Genomic DNA, 21,937 nt, shown 5'->3' with positions numbered 1-21,937 from the left:
GGGATCTTTAATGACCTCAGAGAGTCAGGACAACCGTTTAACGTCCCATCCAAAAGACAGCACCCTACACAGGGCAGTGTCCACAATCACTGCCCTTGGGAATTGGGATATTCTTTTAGACCAGAGGAAAGAGTGCCTCCTACTGGCCATCCAACACCACTTCCAGCAGAATCTGGTCTCCCATCGAGGAACTGACCAGGACCAACCCTGCTTAGCTTCAGAAGCAAGCCAGCAGTGGTATGCAGGGTGGTATGCTGCTATTGCTGAAATTGCAATAGAACATAATGTCACTTTCTTGTGTTGTTGTAACTTTAATGTGTTACAGAGTTAATGTTTAAGTTCATTCATTGAGGATTATCTAAAGATATTTCTTTACAGTTATTTACATATGTAATGTAAGTTCCAGAATGTAATGTAAGTTTTTGACTGCAAGTTCCAGAATGCCTTGCGACAGGAATGAGAGAGATAACGCGCCAGTTATGTGCAGGTGCAAGGTGATTAAGTGATTAAGCTGACTTTCCGATAGCATCTTACCTGCATTGCTCTGTAGTATCTAAAGTTGTTAAATGTAACGTGAACAAGTATTATTACTAAAAGAAGCTTTCATATCAAACCCGACGTCCCGATTACTTTGAAGTTAGTTCATCTAAAATTTGGTGCCGAAACCCGGGACATGAGCTGCGACGAAGAAGTGGCTGAAATGGCTGAGGAGGAACGTCGGCATGAAGCAGAAAGAATGAGACGAAAGCGGGGTACCATTCGAGGCACAACAACACGGATTTTGAATCAGATTGACGTGGAAATATCCCAGTCAAATCCGGATACCAATCACTTGAGTACATTGTTCGAAATGTTATCAACTAAGGAGGACAGTTTGTTTGAACTCGATCGTGGAATTGAACAGTTAACGCCATTGGACGGATTGGAGGCAGAGATTGCATGCACGGATGATTATAAAGAGCGCATTATCATGCTGAAGAGTTGTGCACAAAGAGTGATAAAGAAGAAACAGGACGTCAATCCACTACCAGCACGGGTGAGTGATGCTAACTCAAACAGATCACAGAGACAATCAGTAAGGCTACCAAAGTTGATTATTGAGAAATTCTATGGAGATGTCAGTATGTGGCAGGAGTTTTGGAGCCAGTATGAGACTGCTATTCACAACAATGATTCACTGTGTAATAAAGATAAGTTTACCTATCTGAATACATATCTCACTGGACCAGCTGCAAAGGCAGTAGCAGGACTGATTGTTAACAGACAGTAACTATGATAATGCAATCGCTCTACTCAAGAGCAGATTTGGAAGGAAAGATCTTGTGATTAGTGCTCATATGTCAAAGCTGCTGAATCTCACACCTGTGAAGAAATCCTCTGATCTAAATGCATTGAGGCAGCTATATGATGAATGTGAAATTCAGATTAGGAGCCTGGAATCACTGGGTGTAGTGTCAGAAACCTATGGAAGCCTACTATGCCCCATCTTACTGCAGATGATTCCAGAGGACATAGCTCTTGACTATAGTCGTCAGAGGGGAGTAGATGATGAATGGAAAGTGTCTGAGATTATCAGTTTCCTACAGAAAGAGGTTCAGAACAGGGAGAGAGCGCTACAAATGACAAGATCATACAACCAACAGAAAGAGAGCAAACCAAGAAGTCATGCTTCTCCAATGAAATGAAAACAAAAAGACCCAACATGCCCTCTGCTGCAGCACTGCATACAGCCAGCCAGAAGGAACAACAAACGTGTCTATTCTGTGACAGTGCAGACCACAAATCAGAAAACTGCACTGACTACAATATTGCTACACGCAAAGAGAAACTAAAGAACATGGGAAGATGCTTTGTATGTTTAGGACAGAGACACATCGCAAAATTCTGTAAGGTCAAAGATGTGTCATGTGCAACATGTGGTAGCAGACATCACATTGCTGTGTGTACCAGTAAGAGGAGTGAGGTGCTACCCCCTACTGTTTCTGTAGATGCTGTTGTTTCCTCAGTTATTCCCCATTCAGTGAGGATGAAACCAGATGGACAGAACACTGTGTTGCTACAAATGGCAAAGGCATGGGTAGAAGGCCCATCGGGCAGGAAGATGGCTCGTTGCTTACTAGATGGAGGCAGTCAGGGAAGCTTCATACATGAAAACCTTGTGAAGGGCTTGAAGCTACCAGGAATCAGACAAGAGGCACTCACTCTTCACACGTTTGGCTCCTCTGCCCCAGCAACATCCCAACGCAACTGTGAAAGTCATCTTGGAGAATGTCTGGGACAAACAGCAGAGAATAGAGATAGAGGCAATTGAAACCCCACAAGTGTGCACAGCTGTGATGAAGGTTCCTGGTGAACGGATTCAGTATGAGCTCAGTAAAAGGGGACTGCAGCTCGCAGACTTTCCAGGAGATGACATGTTCCAGGAAATGTGGGAGAGGGGACTCAGCTGGGACGAAGAATTACCACCTGATCTGACACGAGAATGGCAACAGTGGTGTTCAGAACTACCCCAGTTACACCAGCTCACCATACCAAGGTGGTACAGAACAGACATGCGGCCACAGAATAACCACACCCTGAAACTACACGTGTTCTGTGATGCAAGTGAAAGGGCTTACAGTGCAGTAGCTTACTTGCAAGGTGAGTCACAAGGCAGGGAAACAACAAGTCTAGTCACATCTAAGTCCAGGGTAGCCCCACTTAAGAAAATGACGCTGCCACGCCTGGAGCTCATGGGAGCTGTGATTGGAGCGAGACTAGCAAACAACTTGATGACCACACTGAAAATGGTAGAAAAACAGATGTGGACAGACTCGATGATCGTGCTGCATTGGATTTGCAGCTCAGCTCAGAAATGGAAACAGTTTGTTACGAACAGAGTGACGGAGATCCAGTCCTTGACCAATCCAGAGTCATGGTCACATATTGAAGGGAAAACTAATCCAGCTGACCTCCCTACAAGAGGACAAACTGTTCGAAACTTGACACAGAGCGAGCTATGGTGGAATGGACCCAGAATTCTGACATCACCCAATCAGTCCAAAGAGACTGATGATAACAAGGTTCCGGAAGAGGTGAATATAGAACTCAAGTCCATTTGCCAGGTTACTGTACAACTCGCAGCAAACAGCACAGACAGCACTGAACCTGTGTTGGAGCTTGAAAGGTACAGCAAACTGAAAAGAGTGTTCAGAGTCACCGCCTGGATGAAGAGATTCATAGCCAATGCTCGTACAACCATAAAGATGCAAGGTGAACTGACTGCTGACGAACTGTTCGATGCAGAAAAGTACTGGATTAAGGTAACACAACAACAGAGTTTTGGACAGGAGATCAAACTACTGACGGCAGGAAAAAGCCAAAACAATGACTGTATAATCAGAGAACTGAAACCTTTCCTGGACGAACACGAACTACTCAGTGTAGGAGGAAGACTGCAACAGTCCAACTTCACATTCAGAGAGCAGCACCCATGGGTTCTGCCCAATAAGTCCAGATACTCAGAAATGCTGATACAGTACCACCATGAGAAGGTGATGCATTCTGGAGCAAGAGACACTCTAGTACAAATCAGAGAGCGATACTGGATCTTGAGTGCTAGGCAGCTAGTCAAGAGCACATTGGCAAGATGTATAGTGTGCAAGAGATTCAAGGCAAGGGCTGGACAGCAGGTCACTGTGCCTTTACCAAAAGACAGAATAACTGAATCCCCACCATTCGAAGTCACAGGCGTGGATTTTGCAGGACCGCTCTATGTGAAAGAAAATGGTTCTGTGAAGAAGTCATACATTGCACTGTTCACTTGTGCTGTAACCAGAGCAGTGCATTTGGAACTGGTCTCAGATCAGAACAGAGACATTCCTGTTAGCTCTAAAAAGATGCATCTCAAGGAGAGGATTATGCAAGGTAATCTACTCAGACAATGCAAAAACGTTCAAGAGAGCTGCTCAGGACTTGAAAGAGCTGTGGAAGGCAATCGAAGAGCCCCAACTCTTGGCGATCTTCTCAGAAAGGGGCATCACCTGGAGGTTCATCGCAGAGCGAGCAGCCTGGTGGGGCAGATTCTGGGAAAGACTCGTCAGGTCAGTAAAAACATGCCTGCGAAAGGTTCTTGGGAGAGCTTCACTTAATTTTGAAGAGATGTGCACAGTCCTGACCGAGGTTGAAGCTATCCTAAATTCTAGGCCTCTGACCTTCGTGCACAATGAGGTGGATGAACCACAACCACAGACCCCAGCACACTTCCTGGTGGGTAAAAGGCTAACCTCTTTGCCTCCAAAGCCATTTCCAGCTGACACTCAGCACCCAACGTTAAACAAGCGGGAAATGACACGCAGATGGAAGTATAGGCAGAGACTGACCAGTTTCTGGAACAGTTGGCGAAGAGACTACTTGCTGGATCTAAAGTCAGCACACCGCTGTGACACACCACAGCCCACCCCACTGAAAGTGGGTGACGTTGTACTCATTGGAGAAGATAACACACCCAGACAAATTGGAAACGATGAAAGGTTGAGGAACTGTTTCCAGGCCGAGATGGCCTAGTTAGATCATGTTCAGTTCGTACTGCTTCAGGAACTTTGTTGAGGAGACCTATTCAGTTGATATACTGCCTAGTTGTTCATCGGGGGGGGGGGGGGGGGGGGGATGTTGTAACTTTAATGTGTTACAGAGTTAATGTTTAAGTTCATTCATTGAGGATTATCTTAAGATATTTCTTTACAGTTATTTACATATGTAATTGTATTGGTTTGTATTGAATTACGCTTTTTGACTGCAAGTTCCAGAATGCCTTGCGACAGGAATGAGAGAGATAACGCGCCAGTTATGTGCAGGTGCAAGGTGATTAAGCTGACTTTCCGATAGAATCTTACCTGCATTGCTCTGTATTATCTAAAGTTGTTAAATGTAATGTGAACAAGTATTATTACTAAAAGAAGCTCTCATATCAAACCCGACGTCCCGAGTGATTACTTTGAAGTTAGTTCATCTAAAATGTGTCAAAACCTACAGTAATGCTAAACATGAGGGCGGAAAATGGAGCCAGTTTATTATCACCTAGATCCATATGCAACCACGACTGTATATTCTGTCCATATATCACAGAATATAGACTATCTACAGTCCCTGTTGTCTTCATTCTTAGAGGTTACATGCCTATTGTATTCAGTGTAGCTGGAAATCTACCCCAGATGATTTTCACCCACTCTCTCTCATTCAGCCCTTGTTTGGTCTTTGGGTTGGAGTAGTTTCTCTCCCTCTGCCTCTCAACAGATGTGTGTGCCTGATGCTATTCAGAGCCAAGCTAGCAGTGATTGTTTTGATCAGAAGTGCTTGGTAACAGTCCAGGAAGGTGGAGAAACCCGAGTGGCTCAGTGGTCTAAGGCACTGCATATCAGTGCTAGAGGCGTCACTGCAGACCCTGGTTTGATTTCAGGCTGTACCACAACCGGCCGTGATTGGAGTCCCATAGGGCAGCACACAATTGGCCCAGTGTCGTTAGGGTTTGGCCGGGGTAGGCCGTCATTGTAAATAAGAATTTGTTCTTAACTGACTTGCCTAGTTAAATAAAGGTTAAATAAAATACATTTTTTATCATAACTGTGTAAAACAATGAGTGATTGTTTCTTCTGCCCAGTACAGATCCGATCAAGGACATTCCGTGCTTTTATAGACAGATCTTGTCATGCATAAGAGCGATGTCAGTATCATTCAGAATCCTGTCTGACTTACTGTTCATCGACTCAATACATTATCTGCACTGTCAGCTCAGGTGAATCAGATAAAATACAGACACTGACAAGTGATCCTAATCAGAACTTTGAACCGCTGACAAAAGCATACAGACAACAAACATGATCACTCCTCAAGACCCACATTACTACACTCACTCTTTTTACAGCGAGATTATTTAGAGGAATTTATCTCAAATTATAAACTGGATGGTTCGAGCCCTGAATGCTGATTGGCTGACAGCCGTGGAATATCAGACCATATACCACAGGTATGACAAAACATTTCTTTTTACTGCTCTAATTACGTTGGTAACCAGTTTATAATAGCAATAAGGCACCATTGGGGTTTTGTGGTATATGACCAATATACCAGGGCTAAGGGCTGTATCGAGGCACTCCGCGTTGCGTCGTTCATAAGAACAGCGCTTAGCCGTGGTATACTGACCATTTACCACACCCCCTCTGGCCTTATTGCTTAAGTAGTGATCACAAGTTACTGTGTAAGAGGTTAGATCATGACCCCACAATATACACTGAGTGTGCAAAACACACATGACATACAATTGAAGTCAGAAGTTTACATACACCTTAGCCAAATACATTTAACTTCTCTAGGGTAGGGGGCAGCATTTGGAATTTTGGATGAAGAGCATGCCCAAATTAAACTGCCTTATACTCCGGCCCGGAAGATAGGATATGCATATAATTGGTAGATTTGGTTAGAAAACACACTAAAGTATCCCAAACTGATAAAATAATGTCTGTGAGTATAACATAACTGATTTGTCAGGTGAAAACCTGAGAAATATCCATCCAGGAAGTAGGATGTTTTTGTTGTAGTTTTCTATTCAATGCCATTACAGTATCCATTGACTTAGGACTTAAATTGCAGTTCCTATGCCTTCCACTAGATGTCAAAGGTCTTTAGAAATGGTTTCAGGCTTGTATTCTGAAAAATGAGGGAGTAAGAGCAGTCTGAATGAGTGGACCCTGCCGTGTCACAGAGCTTTTTCATGCGTGTGACCAAGAGAGTGCCTTTCTTGTTTACCTTTTATATTGACAACGTTATTGTCCGGTTGAAATATTATCGATTATTTAGGCTAAAAACAACATGAGGATTGAATATAAACATCGTTTGACATGTTTCTATGAACTTTATGGATACAATTTAGATTTTTTTGTCTGCCTGTTGTGACTGCGTTTGAGCCTGTGGATTACTGAAGAAAACGCGCGAACAAAACAGAGGTTTTCAGATATAAAGAGAGTCTTTATTGAACAAAAGGAACATTTATTGAATAAATGAATGTCTTCTGAGTGCAAACATATGAAGATCATCAAAAGGTAAGTGATTAATTTTATCTCTATTTCTGACTTGTGTAACTCTTCTACTTGGCTGATTACTCTTTGTAATGATTTGTCTGCTGGGCTATGTTCTCAAATAATTGTAAGGTATGCTTTCGCAGTAAAATATTTGTTAAATCTGACACCGTGGTTGGATTCACAAGAAGTTAATCTTTAAACCTATGTAAAATAGTTGTATATTTTCTGACATTTTATAAAGAGTATTTCTGTATTTGATTTTGGCGCTCTGCAATCTCACTGGGTGTTGGCCAGCGTACCACATACCCTAGAGAGGTTAAACTCAGTTTTTCACAATTCCTGACATTTACTCTGAGTAAAAATTCCCTGTCTTAAGTCAGTTAGATCACCACTTTATTTTAAGAATGTGAAATCTCAGAATAATAGTTGAGAGAATGATTTATTTCAGCATTTATTTATTTCATCACATTCCTCAGAAGTTTACATACACACCAATTAGTATTTGGTAGCATTGCTTTTAAATTGTTTAACTTGGGTCAAATGTTTCATGTAGCCTTCCACAAGCTTCCCTCAATAAGTTGGGCGAATTTTGGCTCATTCCTCCTGACGGAGCTGGTGTAACAGAGTCAGGTTTGTAGGCCTCCTTGCTTGCACACACTTTTTCAGCTCTGCCCACAAATCTTCTATAGGATTGAGTTCAGGGCTTTGTGATGGCTACTCCAATACCTTGACTTTGTTGTCCTTAAGCCATTTTGCCACAACTTTGGAAGTATGCTTGGGATCATTGTCCATTTGGAAAACCCATTTGAGACCAAGCTTTAACTTCCTGACTGATGTCTTGAAATGTTACTTCAATATATCCACGTAATTTTCCTCCCTCAAGTGCACCAGTCCATCCTGCAACAAAGCACCCACACAACATGATGCTGCCACTCCCATGCCCTCACGGTTGGCAAGGTATTCTTCGGCTCGCAAGCATCCCCCTTTATCCTCCAAACATAACAATGGTCATTATGGCCAAACAGTTCTATTTTTGTTTCATCAGACCAGAGGACATTTCTCCAAAAAGTACAATCTTTGTCCCCATGTGCAGTTGCAAAATGTAGTCTGGCTTTTTTATGGCAATTTTGAGTAGTGGCTTCTTCCTTGCTGAGACACCTTTCCGAATAGGTCGATATACGACTCGTTTTACTGTGGATATAGATACTTTTGTACCTGTTCCCCCATTGCATCTTCACAAGGTCCTTTGCTGTTGTTCTGGGATTGATTTGCACTTTTCGCACCAAAGTACGTTCATCTCTAGGAGACAGAACACATCTCCTTCCTGAGCGGTATGACGGCTGCGTGTTCCCATGGTGTTTATACTTGTGTACTATTGTTTGTACAGATGAACGTGGTACCTTCAGGCGTTTGGAAATTGATTGCTCCCAAGGATGAACCAGACTTGTGGAGGTCTACAATTTTATTTCTGAGGTCTTGGCTAATTTCTTTTGATATTCCCATGATGTCAAGCAAAGAGGCACTGAGTTTGAAGGTAGGCCTTGAAATACATCCACATGTACACCTCCAATTGACTCAAATGATGTCAATTAGCCTATCAGGTTCTGAAGCCATGCCATCATTTTCTGGAATTTTCCAAGCTGTTTAAAGGCCCAGTCAACTTAGTGTATGTAAACTTCTGACCCACTGGAATTGTGATACAGTGAATTATAAGTGAAATTATAAGTGAATCTGTCTGTAAACAATTGTTGGAAAAATCACTTGTGTCATGCACAAAGTAGATGTGCTAGCCGACTTGCCAAAACTATAGTTTGTTAACAAGAAATTTGTGGAGTGGTTGAAAAACGAGTTTTAATTACTCCAACCTAAGTGTATGTAAACTTCCGACTTCAACTGTAGACTGACCAGGTGAATCCAGATGAAAGATATGATCCCTTATTGATGTCATTTGTTAAATCCACTTCAATCAGTGTAGATGAAGGGAAGGTGACAGGTTAAAGAAGGAAGCCTTGAGATAATTGAGACATGGAATGTGTATATGTGCCATTCAGACGGTGAATGGGCAAGACAAAAGATTTCAGTGCCTTGAACGGGGTATGGTAGTAGGTGCCAGGCGCACAAGTTTGTTTCATGAACTGTTTTTCATGCTCAACATTTTCCCTTGTGTATCAAGAATGGTCCACCACCCAAAGGACATCCAGCCAACTTGACACAACTGTGGGAAGTATTGGAGTCAACATGGGCCAGCATTCCTGTGGAGCGCTTTCAACACCTTGTCGAGTCCATGCCCTGACAAATTGAGGCTGTTCCGAGGGCAAAAATAGGAGGGGGGGGGGGGGGTGCAACTCAATATTAGGAAGGTATTCTTAATGTTTTGTACACTCAGTGTATGTTGAGGCAATACAGACATAGGCTAGAGTAAAACATGACTGTGCTCTCCTTGACGGCTGTTTATTATGGCTTGATGAATGCCTCCCCTCTTCTGCCAGGTACTGAGACAATTAGATGACACCATCAGTACCTAACGAGGACTTTTCCTCAGGGAACCTATTCACAGTGACATTGTAGTGGAACCCTGACCTAACTGAAAACCCAACACAGGCAGACCATTAATGAGAGCGAGAGAGCGAGTTTTAAACAAGAGAGTGGTTGCACTGCGCCCTGGAACTCTAAATTTGGAACTGTACCATATTCGACAGATAGCCCTACTTATCAGGGCTAAATAGTACCTATCCGCTAAATGGGGCCAACAGTCATTATTAAGCCAGTGGATTGAGGTCATGCAGTAGCAGCACATTCTACATATTAATTTTCTAAATAAAACTCGCTGTCTCTCTCTGTCTGTCAGTCTGTCACTGCAACAGACAGACATAATGGTGTTCCGTGTCAGTTCCAGGCCGTTCAGGACGACTGATGGTTTATTTACAGCATGAGCCGACAAGCAGCAGAACAAAGGATAGGAAATCACAGAGGGGGTTTATGGCAGGGAGAGTCAGCCTGTTTCCTGTCTCACAGCCTGGCTGGGCAGTGGGCCCAGGGAGAGATGGACACACACACACACACACTTTTACAACTGCTGCCTACGGCCCTGCAAGTTGTCCATTATGTGGAACTGCGACGAATAAGGGTAAAACATGAAACGTTCAGCATTATTTGGCTGAGTGAAGTCATTGTGCTTCCACAATGCTGAAGAGAGGGGAATGTAATCCTTGGACATGACAGTCTAGCTGGAGACTAAGGGGGATGGCAAGGGCAGATAACATAAAGGAGGGTAAATCAATGAGTGCCTGAGGGAGTAACACACTAACCTGGTTGTGGGACTACATTCAGTCAAACTGAACAGGCCACAGAGAGGTATTTTCAGTGTTCCTAGAACTAGAAGATTTGATTCTACTGAAAAAAGGGGCTGAAAGCAAAAGCACGGCTTTCCTGTCAGCACACCGTATTATCAGCTGTCAGTGAACACTGTTGCATACACAGACAAGTGACACCTGCTTGTTTAAAAACCCTTGCAGGTCCCCTGAAAGCCAAGCACTTCCTCAATCTTGTCCACACAAGGAGTTTGTAAAGAGCGTCATCCGAACAGGCAGACAAACACCACAAAGAGACAAGGAGCTGTGGAGCAGCAGCCTTTCCCCCTCTTGACTGCCTGGAGAGCTCTCAGCTGGACAGATGGGCCAGAGGTCCGGAGGGCTGGTGCACGTTAACTAGGCAGCAGGGCCTAATAAAGAACCTCTAGAAAGATTTACCAATCAATAGCTGGAATAATTCAATGATATGCTTCTTGATCAAATAAGACCACTGTACCCACTACCTGTACAAGTTCCACCACAGAAATGATCTTGAATATAGCAACACAAAAATAAACCGAGAGCAGCCTATTAAATTAACATTTAGCTTTTGACACACTGGTAGTGTTTATCAAACAGTTACTTACATGGCATCACCTCTGGGGTGTACAGTACACACCTGACCGAGAGGACTGACTCAGAGAATACATCAAACATATCAATTTATTTCTGCAAATAGCGTGTTGAAATGTCTGCTTGGGGGCCCTACTGCAGTAGGATATTAAACACTTGTAACAGTCTGACAGCTCGCTTTACAAATGACTAATCCTAGATTTAGTATTTATGAAATTCTATCTGGTGAAATCCTAGGAGCTCAGTCATCATAAAAGAGGGAGAGCAGGGAGAGATTCTCCCTGCTGCCAGAGCAGAGCTAGAGAAGAGAACAGGCCGTATGACAGAGAATGGTTTTGCCGTTTAAAGGGTCGGGCTGCTGCAGGCGTCACCCAAACATCCACATCTAGACTAGTGCCAAAGCCAGACTAGCTGGTTACAGAGCTAATGAAACTAACCCTGTGTAAACAAACATACAGTGGGCCAGAACATCCCAGAGTCACGCCCTGGGGAGTTACACCGTCTAGGTTACAGCACTCACTACAACAATCATTACACAACTACACAGGCCTCGTATTAGAATCCAGGCCAGGGTCATTTTGAGCTGGAGCCTTCATCAGTCTACAGTCATCCTCGTCCGGGACATAGTGGAAATCATGTTGACAATATGCAACAGCTGTATGCAGCAGCTGTTTCTACAGTGATTCGTGTACAGTTAGTGCGTAGTCATCTAGCAAAGCAATTTCATGAGATACACCTCTGAGAAGCAAAGGTTTGACAGGAATAGAGAAGGACCGTCATTATCGATGACCGAAGATCTGTCTTGTTTTTCACCCCTGACATTTGGTATAACAATACGTTTCTCTTCCTAGACAGAGAATGAATCAGAATGATGATGAGTATTCTGTCAGGGCCATATGCACCAATCACTGAGTAGGCTCTGGCTTTTTTCTGCCAGGTTGTCTTTCACACAGTGTCACTTAGATACCATTTATCAAGTGTACTGTTAGTCACCATCTGGCGGGAAGCATTAAGAGAAAATGTCCTCTTCAAGCATTTCAGGCACATAGAAGTCTCCAATGCCTTTATTATTGTCTATGTTGTATCTCTTTTGACACATGTCCCTGTGGTGACCTTGCGGGTTAAGAGCGTTGGGTCAGTAACCCGAAAGGTTGCTGGTTTGAATCCCCGAGCCGGCAAGGTGGAAAAATCACATACACTAATACTCCAGCTGATGATCCCTGCACCTGGAAGAATTTAAGCGCAAGAGAGGAGCTTTCTATAACATGGTTCAAGCCTAGGCCTACAGTTTACAACTTTTGATTTTCCATTTCTGGACCATCAGCAAATCAGAACATATTCAAAATGTGTGACATCTACCAGTTCTCTCTGCCAAATCCCAGGAATTATCATGACATTGACCAAACCAGCCAGTGTGCAATAGTGCATCAATAATAATCTGTATTCCAGAAACACATATTCTGGAATGGAAGTAAGTCTGATCTATAGAAACATATGGACTGAGTGACACCTCAAAGCATCATAATGGTTGTTGTTGGGATAAATCAATAGTAACCTAACAGCATATGTTCAGCCATCAGCCTCTTGGCATATTGACCCTGCAAACCAACCAGTGTGTGTTTACAGCAATATCCTGGGTCCTGAAAACCTTGTCACACGGCAGGTACAGTGTAATTACAGTGTAGATAACCATTTTATGTAACACTGTATAGGCTGTTATATAACTTCAACAATAAATGTGCAAATTCACAAGAGAGAACTGCGTCAACTGCACATGACCCTGTCAGAGATCTTGAGCGATGTGGGCCACGCAGGAAGATGTAATCGACTTATGTGTATCATGTCTAAACATACAACCGTCTGTCAAAAACAACAACAACATAGGCCAACGTTCTTACCTCTAAAGATTCCAGACTGAGAAAGCTGGCTATGGCAAATCCATCAATAATGTCCTCCTCCTGTGACACTGACCCTCGTCTCTTTTTCCGAGAGGGACGCGGGGGCCGGACATAATGCAAGTTGGTAATTTTTCCATAATTACACAGGGCCTTATTCCTGACCGGGCTTTGCCCTAGGTCGGAGCCAGATGATGGACTCTGGTTTTGGTCATTCCTGTCAATCGCATCCCTTCTTCGCACGCGGTCTCGTTGAGATCTTGACCTCCGGCGGCGCTTTATTTTCCCGTCCATTTTAGAACTCAGAGTCGAAGCGATCGCCACACGACAGAGCGCAATTCGTTCTTTGTCCATGTGAAGTAGAAGTGTGCAGAACAGCACTTGCTTTGTTTTACAAATTAAAAAAACAATCTGAGAGAATCCTTGATCCAACAATAACAGACAAGAACATTTTCGAAGGTTAGTTTCGACTTGAATGCGAACCGTGGCTGCCTTTCTAGTTGGACCACCACAACATCAGATTGTTACTTTGTTGCGCCTAGAGAGTGGGAGAACTCTAAATTGTAACTCTTACAATAATATTAACTTGCTTTGCAACTTTTTTTTGTTGCTTGCAATTGTTGTGTGGCTGCGACAGAGCGAGCTGTCAGACGAGGCTACAACGCTGTATCATGTCGGACTGTTCTTCTTCCATCACCGCACGGCCAAATCTATAGTCATGAACGATTGTGCTTGGCTAGAGGGAACCCGTTTATTTAAGTAAAATAGCCTAAACAACACTTCACTTTGATGGTGTTTGGCCGATTGATTGATTGTTACTCTGGCCTTAGATATGCAAAAGAGAGACACATGAATAATCCACTCAACTCAACATATTCCGTGATTTGTAAAATCATCCATTCTCAGGCTATTTGTTCAAAGCTTGTCAATCTTCACGACAAAGTAAGCAAACCCCAGCCAGAAAACGATTTGCCTTTCCTGAGTCGGTATTGTTTCTAAATAAATCCAGCCTCGAATTCTTCTTTCCTTGGTTGATATGGTTGGTTCGAATGGCAGGTTGATCTTGAGTAAAACGTTGGGTAAATTGTGTAAAAAAAAAAAAAAACACGTTAGATTTAAAGCCCACTTCCCCACTTCGCCCTACATTGCATTTTCGGTTGTACAGTAAATCCCAGTACCGCGAACAACTGACGTATTTCCGCCACTTCTGCACGGAAGTGCCTGAAATGATCAGCGATTTAACGCTGAGGGGAGGAGGTGAAAGATGTACGCTTTAATGACCCTATGTACTGCTTGAAAGGGTTGGTTTTAGTTCTGTTCTTTATACTGCATTATTATAGGTTTGAAGTTTATTACAACACTGAGTAGCCTAGGCTGAGAATAGGCAGATCTTATTGACCCTTTAACCAAAAAAAAATCAAAAAAAGTTAGTGATGGTGAAATAAAGGGTTTTGAGGCAATGTGATTCATTTATTTCACCATTAGTCATGAATAAATTACAAGCAAAACAGTTTTTCTACATGGATTCTCTCTTTTGCATAATAACCTATTACTAATGGGAAAATGTTGCCTAAAGATGTGTTACACTAAGGCAGTTGTTAAATTAATCGGAGTGGCCACAGATCCGACTTTTCCGGACCCTTCTTCCCAACATTCTCTGCTCTACTTGTTCGGCTGCTCAGAGAACAGGCTACTCTGGCAAATGGCTGTCATTATATGGTTAGATCAAAGCCGAGTCAACGTCTGCAAGATCACATAATGAAAGTATTCTAAATAACAGAACGGAATAAAATAGCATAGTATGTTACGTTACTGTAATACAAAAAACACCACATCATTTCTTACGAGATTTTAGGATGATATGACCATTCGCACAATCTTTCTCTCTTATGTGGCCAAAACTTAACAGTGCGTGGCACAAGGCAAAATATGTGCTTTGATTGAAACAAAACACAGGTACACTACCGCTCAACAGTTTGGGACCACTTAGAAATGCCCTTGTTTTTGAAAGAAAAGCTCATTTTTGTCCATTAAAAACTGGCAGTGATAAATGTGAAGGGAGGCCACAGAAGTGTACATAATGCAGATCATAATGTGATCTTGCAGACATTGATTCAGCTTTGATCTAACTTTATTAAACTAGCAGCATTCGCCAGTGTAGGCCTGTCGTGTTCTCTGTGCAGCCGAATGAGCAGAGCAAAGACTGTGCTTAAAGTAGGGAATCAGGCACATGCACAGTAGCTTTGGGACCTTTGGCTGCCGGGAAGGAGGATCCGGTGCCGCCTAGGCCAGAAAATTATTCAAAAGTTGTAGGTCTAATCCTGATGCACAGGCATGCTCGGCATCGGCATTCCTGTGCCGAGAAAACAAATAAACATCCATAGCTGTAGGACCTACATTGATTCACGTTAGTGCTCAAAGTGTCCTGCTACAATTGCCTCAGGAACAGGACATAGTAGAAAAGCTTCCTTAATGCACAGGTTGCCATTACCAGTAACATCCAGCCTTTATTGAGCCTGCCCATGATTTGAGTCTCTCCCAGAGGAACCTTAGCAGAATGTTAAAATATGCATGAAGCATGAAGATGCTCATATCATCCTTTCTGTTGTCCTCTGGGTTTCTGAACAAAGTTGATCTGATAACGGCTTTATCGCTGCAGTTCTACATTTTGCTCTATTATCATTTAACAGTCTCCAAACTCTGTTGATTTTAAACTTCTTTGATTTACAATCCTTGCATAGTGAGAGCTGTGCTGCAGTAGTTACCACATTCCCCATGTGCCTCAGGTCTCTAGAGGTGCACTGACAGACTGTGGGTTTACCCTAATTAAGTGCTCCATTTAGAAAGGTCCTGTAGGTTGAATTTGTACAGAATTGCTCCACTAGGCTGCTGGGGACCATTTACAAATGGGACATGTATGCTCTGAAACATTCAATACTCATTCATGTTCATTTGCTTCATTGTGCTCCCACTTCTCTCCTATTACATTGGATCAAATGGTGATGCTTGCTGGCAGACCAAATATTCATCTTGACTTAAAGTAAGGTTATGACTGTGTCTTCTATTCTTGTTGCCATTCCCAGATGCCAAAGCATTCAGATGAACCTTTGTTATGAGTGCAAGGGTTTACTTTGTAATTCAATCTGACTGATGAGTTGCAGTGAAATGATATGAAACACAGAACAGAGGAGGGACAGAACTGAAGGCATATTTTGTGAGAAACAGGAACATATGTCGTACTTATCACAGTTTTGGAATAGGTGGCTTGTAATAAACTAGTCCTGAACATATCTAAAAGTTAAAGCATTACATGTGGTACTAATCATTCCCTAAGTTCTGGACCTCAGCTAAATCTGGTAATGAATGATGTGCCTGTTGAGCAAGTTGAGGATACTAAACTGGCTGGTGTCACCTTAGACTCTAAATTATCATGGTGAAGGCATATTGATTAGATTATTGTAAAGATGAGCAGAGGTCTGTCTGTGCTAAAGAGATGCTCAGCATTTTTAACACCACAGTCCCTTCAATTGAAGTGATGGGAAACAAACAAAAGTGGCCACATCTCCCCCAAAACGGATACAAAATTAAATCACTGATAATTATAAGAGAGCAGGAGAACTTATAAATTGGTTCCAATAATAATAATACATTTTCAAGCACCAAATCGAGGAAATGTCTGATCTTCAAGGTAGGCATATTCCAGTACTTGCATTTCTGAGCTCCAAATTCAAGTTTAAGTAGGCTACTTCAAGTCCCTTATATATATTTTTAATTGCAGGTGTAACTGTCACATCTGCTCCTGCAACGCCCTCTACTGCTCATCCTGTGTCTCCTTGACCTGCCGCCACTCCCCCAGTACTCTCTCCCTCTCTGTGTGTGGGCGTGATTGTGTGGGCGGAGACAGGTGTGCTGGAGTCAGAGCAGATCCCCACCAGCTGCAACATGTTGCATAATCAAGACCTCTACAAATACTCAGCCCTGCCACTTCCACACTCCCAGATTGTAATCTCTGCTCTGTCAGTCTACGTTTCTAGCCGTTTGTTACTATTCAGATCCTGTTGTCACTGTTTTCCTTGCATGACGCCGTTTTCCTCTCGGCTACAGTTCTGCCCACTCTGACTCTGGTCCCTGTCTCTTGTCCCACGTATCGTATTCCTGGTACTCTGTCCTGGATTCCCCACTCTACTACTCCCTTGGATTCCCCCCTGGACCTGCTTACCCCCTCTTGCTCCGCACCTGATTTCCAGCAATCCGCCCGAGCTTCCCCTGACCTGCACTCCATCTCTCCCCTGTGTTTTAATAAAAATACCTTGGTTATTTCATCACAGTCTCCTCGTCTGAGTCTGCTCTTGGGTTCCACTCTGCGTAACAGTAACATGGAGGGGAAATATATATTTGTCATGTTATTTCATTACCTGATCATATTGTGAATAAGCCCACTAGGTTATGTAATTTGTTGTCATTATATCCAGAATAATTCATAGGAATAACGTTGGATGTTGCACAATAGTCTAATCCTAACAGTTGAGCACAGTAGACTCGGTATCCAATACGAGGCACAAAAACATGAAAAAAGGAACTTATTAACTTGATGCTTTGGCTGTTAAATCTAAGGAGACCTGCTGTAAATCAAGCAGACAACAACAGATGATCAATATTATATCCACCATGGATCCAGTCACAGCTGTCTTCACCGGCGTAAGGAATGAGACACCAAAATATTGTGGACATTCTTCTTGAACACCTTTTTTCCAGCACTTGGGCTGTTGTTGCATGGCATGCTCTATCGCCACAGTTGTTGTAACGATCGTTGTTGGAAGGATGGTTGGACCAAGATGCAGCGTGGGGTAGGTTAATCATTTTTATTGATGATAACCGGCACAAAACAAGAAAGAGTAACAAACGAAACGTCCAGCTTTGTAGGGATAAAAAGAGAATAAAAGGCTCTAAGGTCAGGGCGTGACAGTTGTTCGTAACTTGACCGTCATTTGGAAAATCCCTTCCTGGATCAGATGAAAATATCAAGGTGTAACTAATCAGCTGGACACCAAATGTGCATCCAACAAGTATTATGCATAATTTTTGAAAAAACACGTTAATGTCAGTATCGATTTAGGTTTTCAGTATCAAGGTAAGGTGACTCTTTCGGTTAGAAGCATTACATTTTACATTTACATAATTTGGGATTTGTATGCCCATGAAATGTGCTTTCACCCCGTGACAGAAGAAGACACAAAATGTTACATAAATACACTGCATTTTTGAGATCTCTAAACCAAAAACTATCCGACAGCTAGATCCAGGATTCTTACAGGGTTCAAGTTCAATGTCTAATTTAACTGATTAATGCTTAATATACAGTGGGGCAGAAAAGTATTTAGTCAGCCACAAATTGTGCAAGTTCTCCCACTTAAAAAGATGAGAGAGGCCTGTAATTTACATCATAGGTACACTTCAACTATGACAGACAAAATGAGAAGAAAAAAACTCCAGAAAATCACATTGTAGGATTTTTAATGAATTGATTTGCAAATGATGGTGGAAAATAAGTATTTGTTCAATAACAAAAGTTTCTCAATACTTTGTTATATACCCTTTGTTGGCAATGACAGGTCAAACATTTTCTGTAGGTCTTCACAAGGTTTTCACACACTGTTGCTGATATTTTGGCCCCTTCCTCCATACAGATCTCCTCTAGAGCAGTGATGTTTTGGGGCTGTTGCTGGGCAACACGGACTTTCAACTCCCTCCAAAGATTTTCTATGGGGGTGAGATCTGGAGACTGGCTAGGCCACTCCAGGACCTTGAAATGCTTCTTACGAAGCCACTCCTTCGTTGCCAGGGCGGTGTGTTTGGGATCATTGTCATGCTGAAAGACCCAGCCACGTTTCATCTTCAATGCCCTTGCTGATGGTAGGCTTTGTTACTTTGGTCCCAGCTCTTTGCAGGCCATTCACTAGGTCCCCCCGTGTGGTTCTGGGATTTTTGCTCACCGTTCTTGTGATCATTTTGACCCCACGGGGTGAGATCTTGCGTGGAGTCCCAGATCGAGGGAGATTATCAGTGGTCTTGTATGTCTTCCATTTCCTAATAATTGCTCCCACAGTGGATTTCTTCAAACCAAGCTGCTTACCTATTGCAGATTCAGTCTTCCCAGCCTGGTGCAGGTCTACAATTTTGTTTTTGGTGTCCTTTGACAGTTCTTTGGTCTTGGCCATAGTGGAGTTTGGAGTGTGACTGTTTGAGGTTGTGGACAGGTGTCTTTTATACTGATAACAAGTTCAAACAGGTGCCATTAATACAGGTAACGAGTGGATGAAAGAGGAGCCTCTTAAAGAAGTTACAGGTCTGTGAGAGCCAGAAATCTTGCTTGTTTGTAGGTGACCAAATACTTATTTTCCACCATAATTTGTATGTAAATTCATTTTCTAATTTTGTCTATCATAGTTGAAGTCTACCTATGATGAAAATTACAGGCCTCTCTCATCTTTTTAAGTGGGAGAACTTGCACAATTGGTGGCTGACTAAATACTTTTTTACCCCACTGTATATAATGACAACTTACACTGCCATAAATGCAAGGACAGAAAAGTAAGGTTCTATGCCACACTTTTTTGGACAAATCCTTCAAGACAACCACCACGATAAAGGGTTAAACATAGGTTTAAATCAACTCGTGACTTTTATTGAATTATAGCTATGACCCCCCCCCCCCCCCCCCCCCTTTTATCTTAATGTAATGACATGAAAGAAAATTGCAGATCGTTATCAACGACATCAACAGCTGTAACAAGTTGTCCAGTGTAGGAAATCCTCACTGAAACCCCCATTTTTAACTGTCAGTAATGTGGGTAACTGTCAGTCATGTTGGTTACTCAGTCGTGGGTAACTGTCAGTAATGTGGGTAACTGTCAGTCATGTGGGTAACTGTCAGTCATGTCGGTTACTCAGTCGTGGGTAACTGTCAGTAATGTGGGTAACTGTCAGTAATGTGGGTAACTGTCAGTCATGTCGGTTACTCAGTCGTGGGTAACTGTCAGTCATGTGTTCTATTGTTCTTATTTTAAATGTGTTGTTTAGTCCTTGAGCACTTCTAGTGTATTGATGTTCTTTTGTATTATGTCATGTTTCATGTTTTGTGTGGACCCCAGGAAGAGTAGCTGCTGCTTCAGCAACAGCTAATGGGGATCTGAATAAAATATCAAAAAATACTAAATATACACTGTTATTTCAGTCACGCACAGATCTGAGAGATCACAGGGCAAATTTGCAAGACTAATCAGTATTGTGTAATGCAATTGTTCAATGTTATTCAATACTAGATAGGCCCAGGCAGTCACCATAGCAATTTAATTTTGTGTTACACTGCCCTCTGCTGGTGTAATGCCTGGCACTTTGAAAACCCCTTGAGAAATCAGAAACATGCCTGTCAGTAGAGGGCAGCACAGGTCTATTCAAGCACAGAGAATGATAGAGGCCTCTAGTTGACAAAATGCTATTTTAGCATGGGCAACGCCATTGAGGGCCTCCACCATGCTTCCCCCATTTTAAAGTAGTCAAAGTTGTCAACTGGGTGGGTATTCCTATAGGTTGTAGCCTCAATGGCTCTACCCATGCTGTCACATATCCTATAATGGCACACATATAAAGATGAGTCCTCTATCTATCTCTAGGATCCCAGGTCACTCACTGTGCTGTTGGATCCAGTTCTCCAACATTTACATTGTACCTTCTACTATGGGATGCATGGTTTATCCACAGCTTCCACATTCACCTGTAAAAAAAAATCTCTGTGTGGACATTGCACATCATCTAACAGAAATACCTAACAGAAACATTCTCAGTAAAATAATTTTGTCATCTTTAGCTAATGATGATATTGAATCTTTTCAATGTCATAGTATGGTAGACATAATAGCTAAGCAAACTTACAATACAAAATTACTAAACTCTGATCAAGGACAAACAAGATAGAACTGCAGCTTGTCTGTGTCTCGCATAGAATTAGAAATTAGAACAGTAATTTAGTAGGATCTCTATGGTGTCTTGTCTCTCCCCTCCATCTCAGATTTCAAAGAAACAAATGCCATTGAAACATGTTAGGTAGACTACATATTGCAATGAGGCAAGAATCTTTATTATTGTTATTCTCACCATCTTTCTTCTGCTTGTGATGTGCTGTATAATCCGTTTACTGAAGCAGTGACCACAGGCGCTCATGAAGTTGTGAGGTTAATCTGGCTAAGAGAGGGTGTCTGACACCGAGGCAGCCCCAGGTTCTCAGTTGGATGAGATGGCTTTAGACAGTTGCTAATACAGACGCAGGATTGCCTGGGAAATGTGTTTGGATTGATTCACTGGGTAGGCCAATTAGATAGAGCGAGAGAGAGAATCAGGCAGTCATCCCCAGTGCCACCACTGCTGTATCTTTTTAAGCAATATATTCTGGGTGTTGTGGATTTTTAATGGGGTTATTCTTCAGCAATGATGTGTAGTGTTGGTTCACAGAATAGCTACTAGATGGAAGGGCTGGGCTATTGCTCTCGAATGGTTTAAGGTAGAAATGGAAAACCAACTTTAAAATGTGCAGACAGGCTGGCTTTTGCTAGTGTCAAATATATCTTAACAAACACTTTATGTGGCTAAAGGTCAGTGGGTTTTTCAATCAATAACAAGTTTAATGGAAGATTAGTAGCCTTCGCCAAGGGTACTCCAAATGGCAGGAAAACAATCTGTTGGGGCTTCTTGTGGTTAATTTGCAGTCTACAGATCATTTATAATTATGGCTGAATCTAGTTGATGATCCCTGATTTGACCTATTGTCCTGTGTCCTTTAACGCATGATCAAGTAAGACAACATGATCAGTTGGCATTTCTGTTCTGTGCAGACAGTTTCATTCCTGTCACTTTGCTGAAAAGAAATACTGTTTTCGTCACAAATCAACTTTTGTTAGAAACATTAACCTGCCCTCAGCACTTTTTACCCAGAATATAAAACATTTTACGAAGTCAGGTTTATGCTGATGGATGTAAAGCTGTACATTAATATTCTCTATGGATGATT

The 21,937-nt window shown here is 42.3% G+C and overlaps 1 protein-coding gene across 3 annotated transcripts in view; it reads right to left on the bottom strand.

Moving 5' to 3' along the window:
* The window catches only part of LOC109868087 (autism susceptibility gene 2 protein homolog), a 33,530-nt gene extending 19,481 nt beyond the window's left edge, over window positions 1-14,049 (bottom strand). The window contains exon 1 of one of the 3 annotated variants that reach the window (XM_020457511.2): window positions 12,877-14,049. In XM_020457511.2, the coding sequence (XP_020313100.1) occupies window positions 12,877-13,227 (351 nt within the window). In that variant the 5' untranslated portion in view covers window positions 13,228-14,049. The remainder of the gene's footprint in view (window positions 1-12,876) is intronic. The other 2 variants (XM_020457512.2, XM_020457513.2) reach the window with 2 other exon arrangements.
* Window positions 14,050-21,937: the final 7,888 nt, after the last annotated feature.

Source organism: Oncorhynchus kisutch, linkage group LG23 (genome assembly GCF_002021735.2).
Source record: "Oncorhynchus kisutch isolate 150728-3 linkage group LG23, Okis_V2, whole genome shotgun sequence".
NCBI classification, from domain to species: domain Eukaryota; kingdom Metazoa; phylum Chordata; class Actinopteri; order Salmoniformes; family Salmonidae; genus Oncorhynchus; species Oncorhynchus kisutch.
Note: the sequence above shows the minus strand (reverse complement) of the source record. Positions and strands in the feature narration are given on the sequence as shown.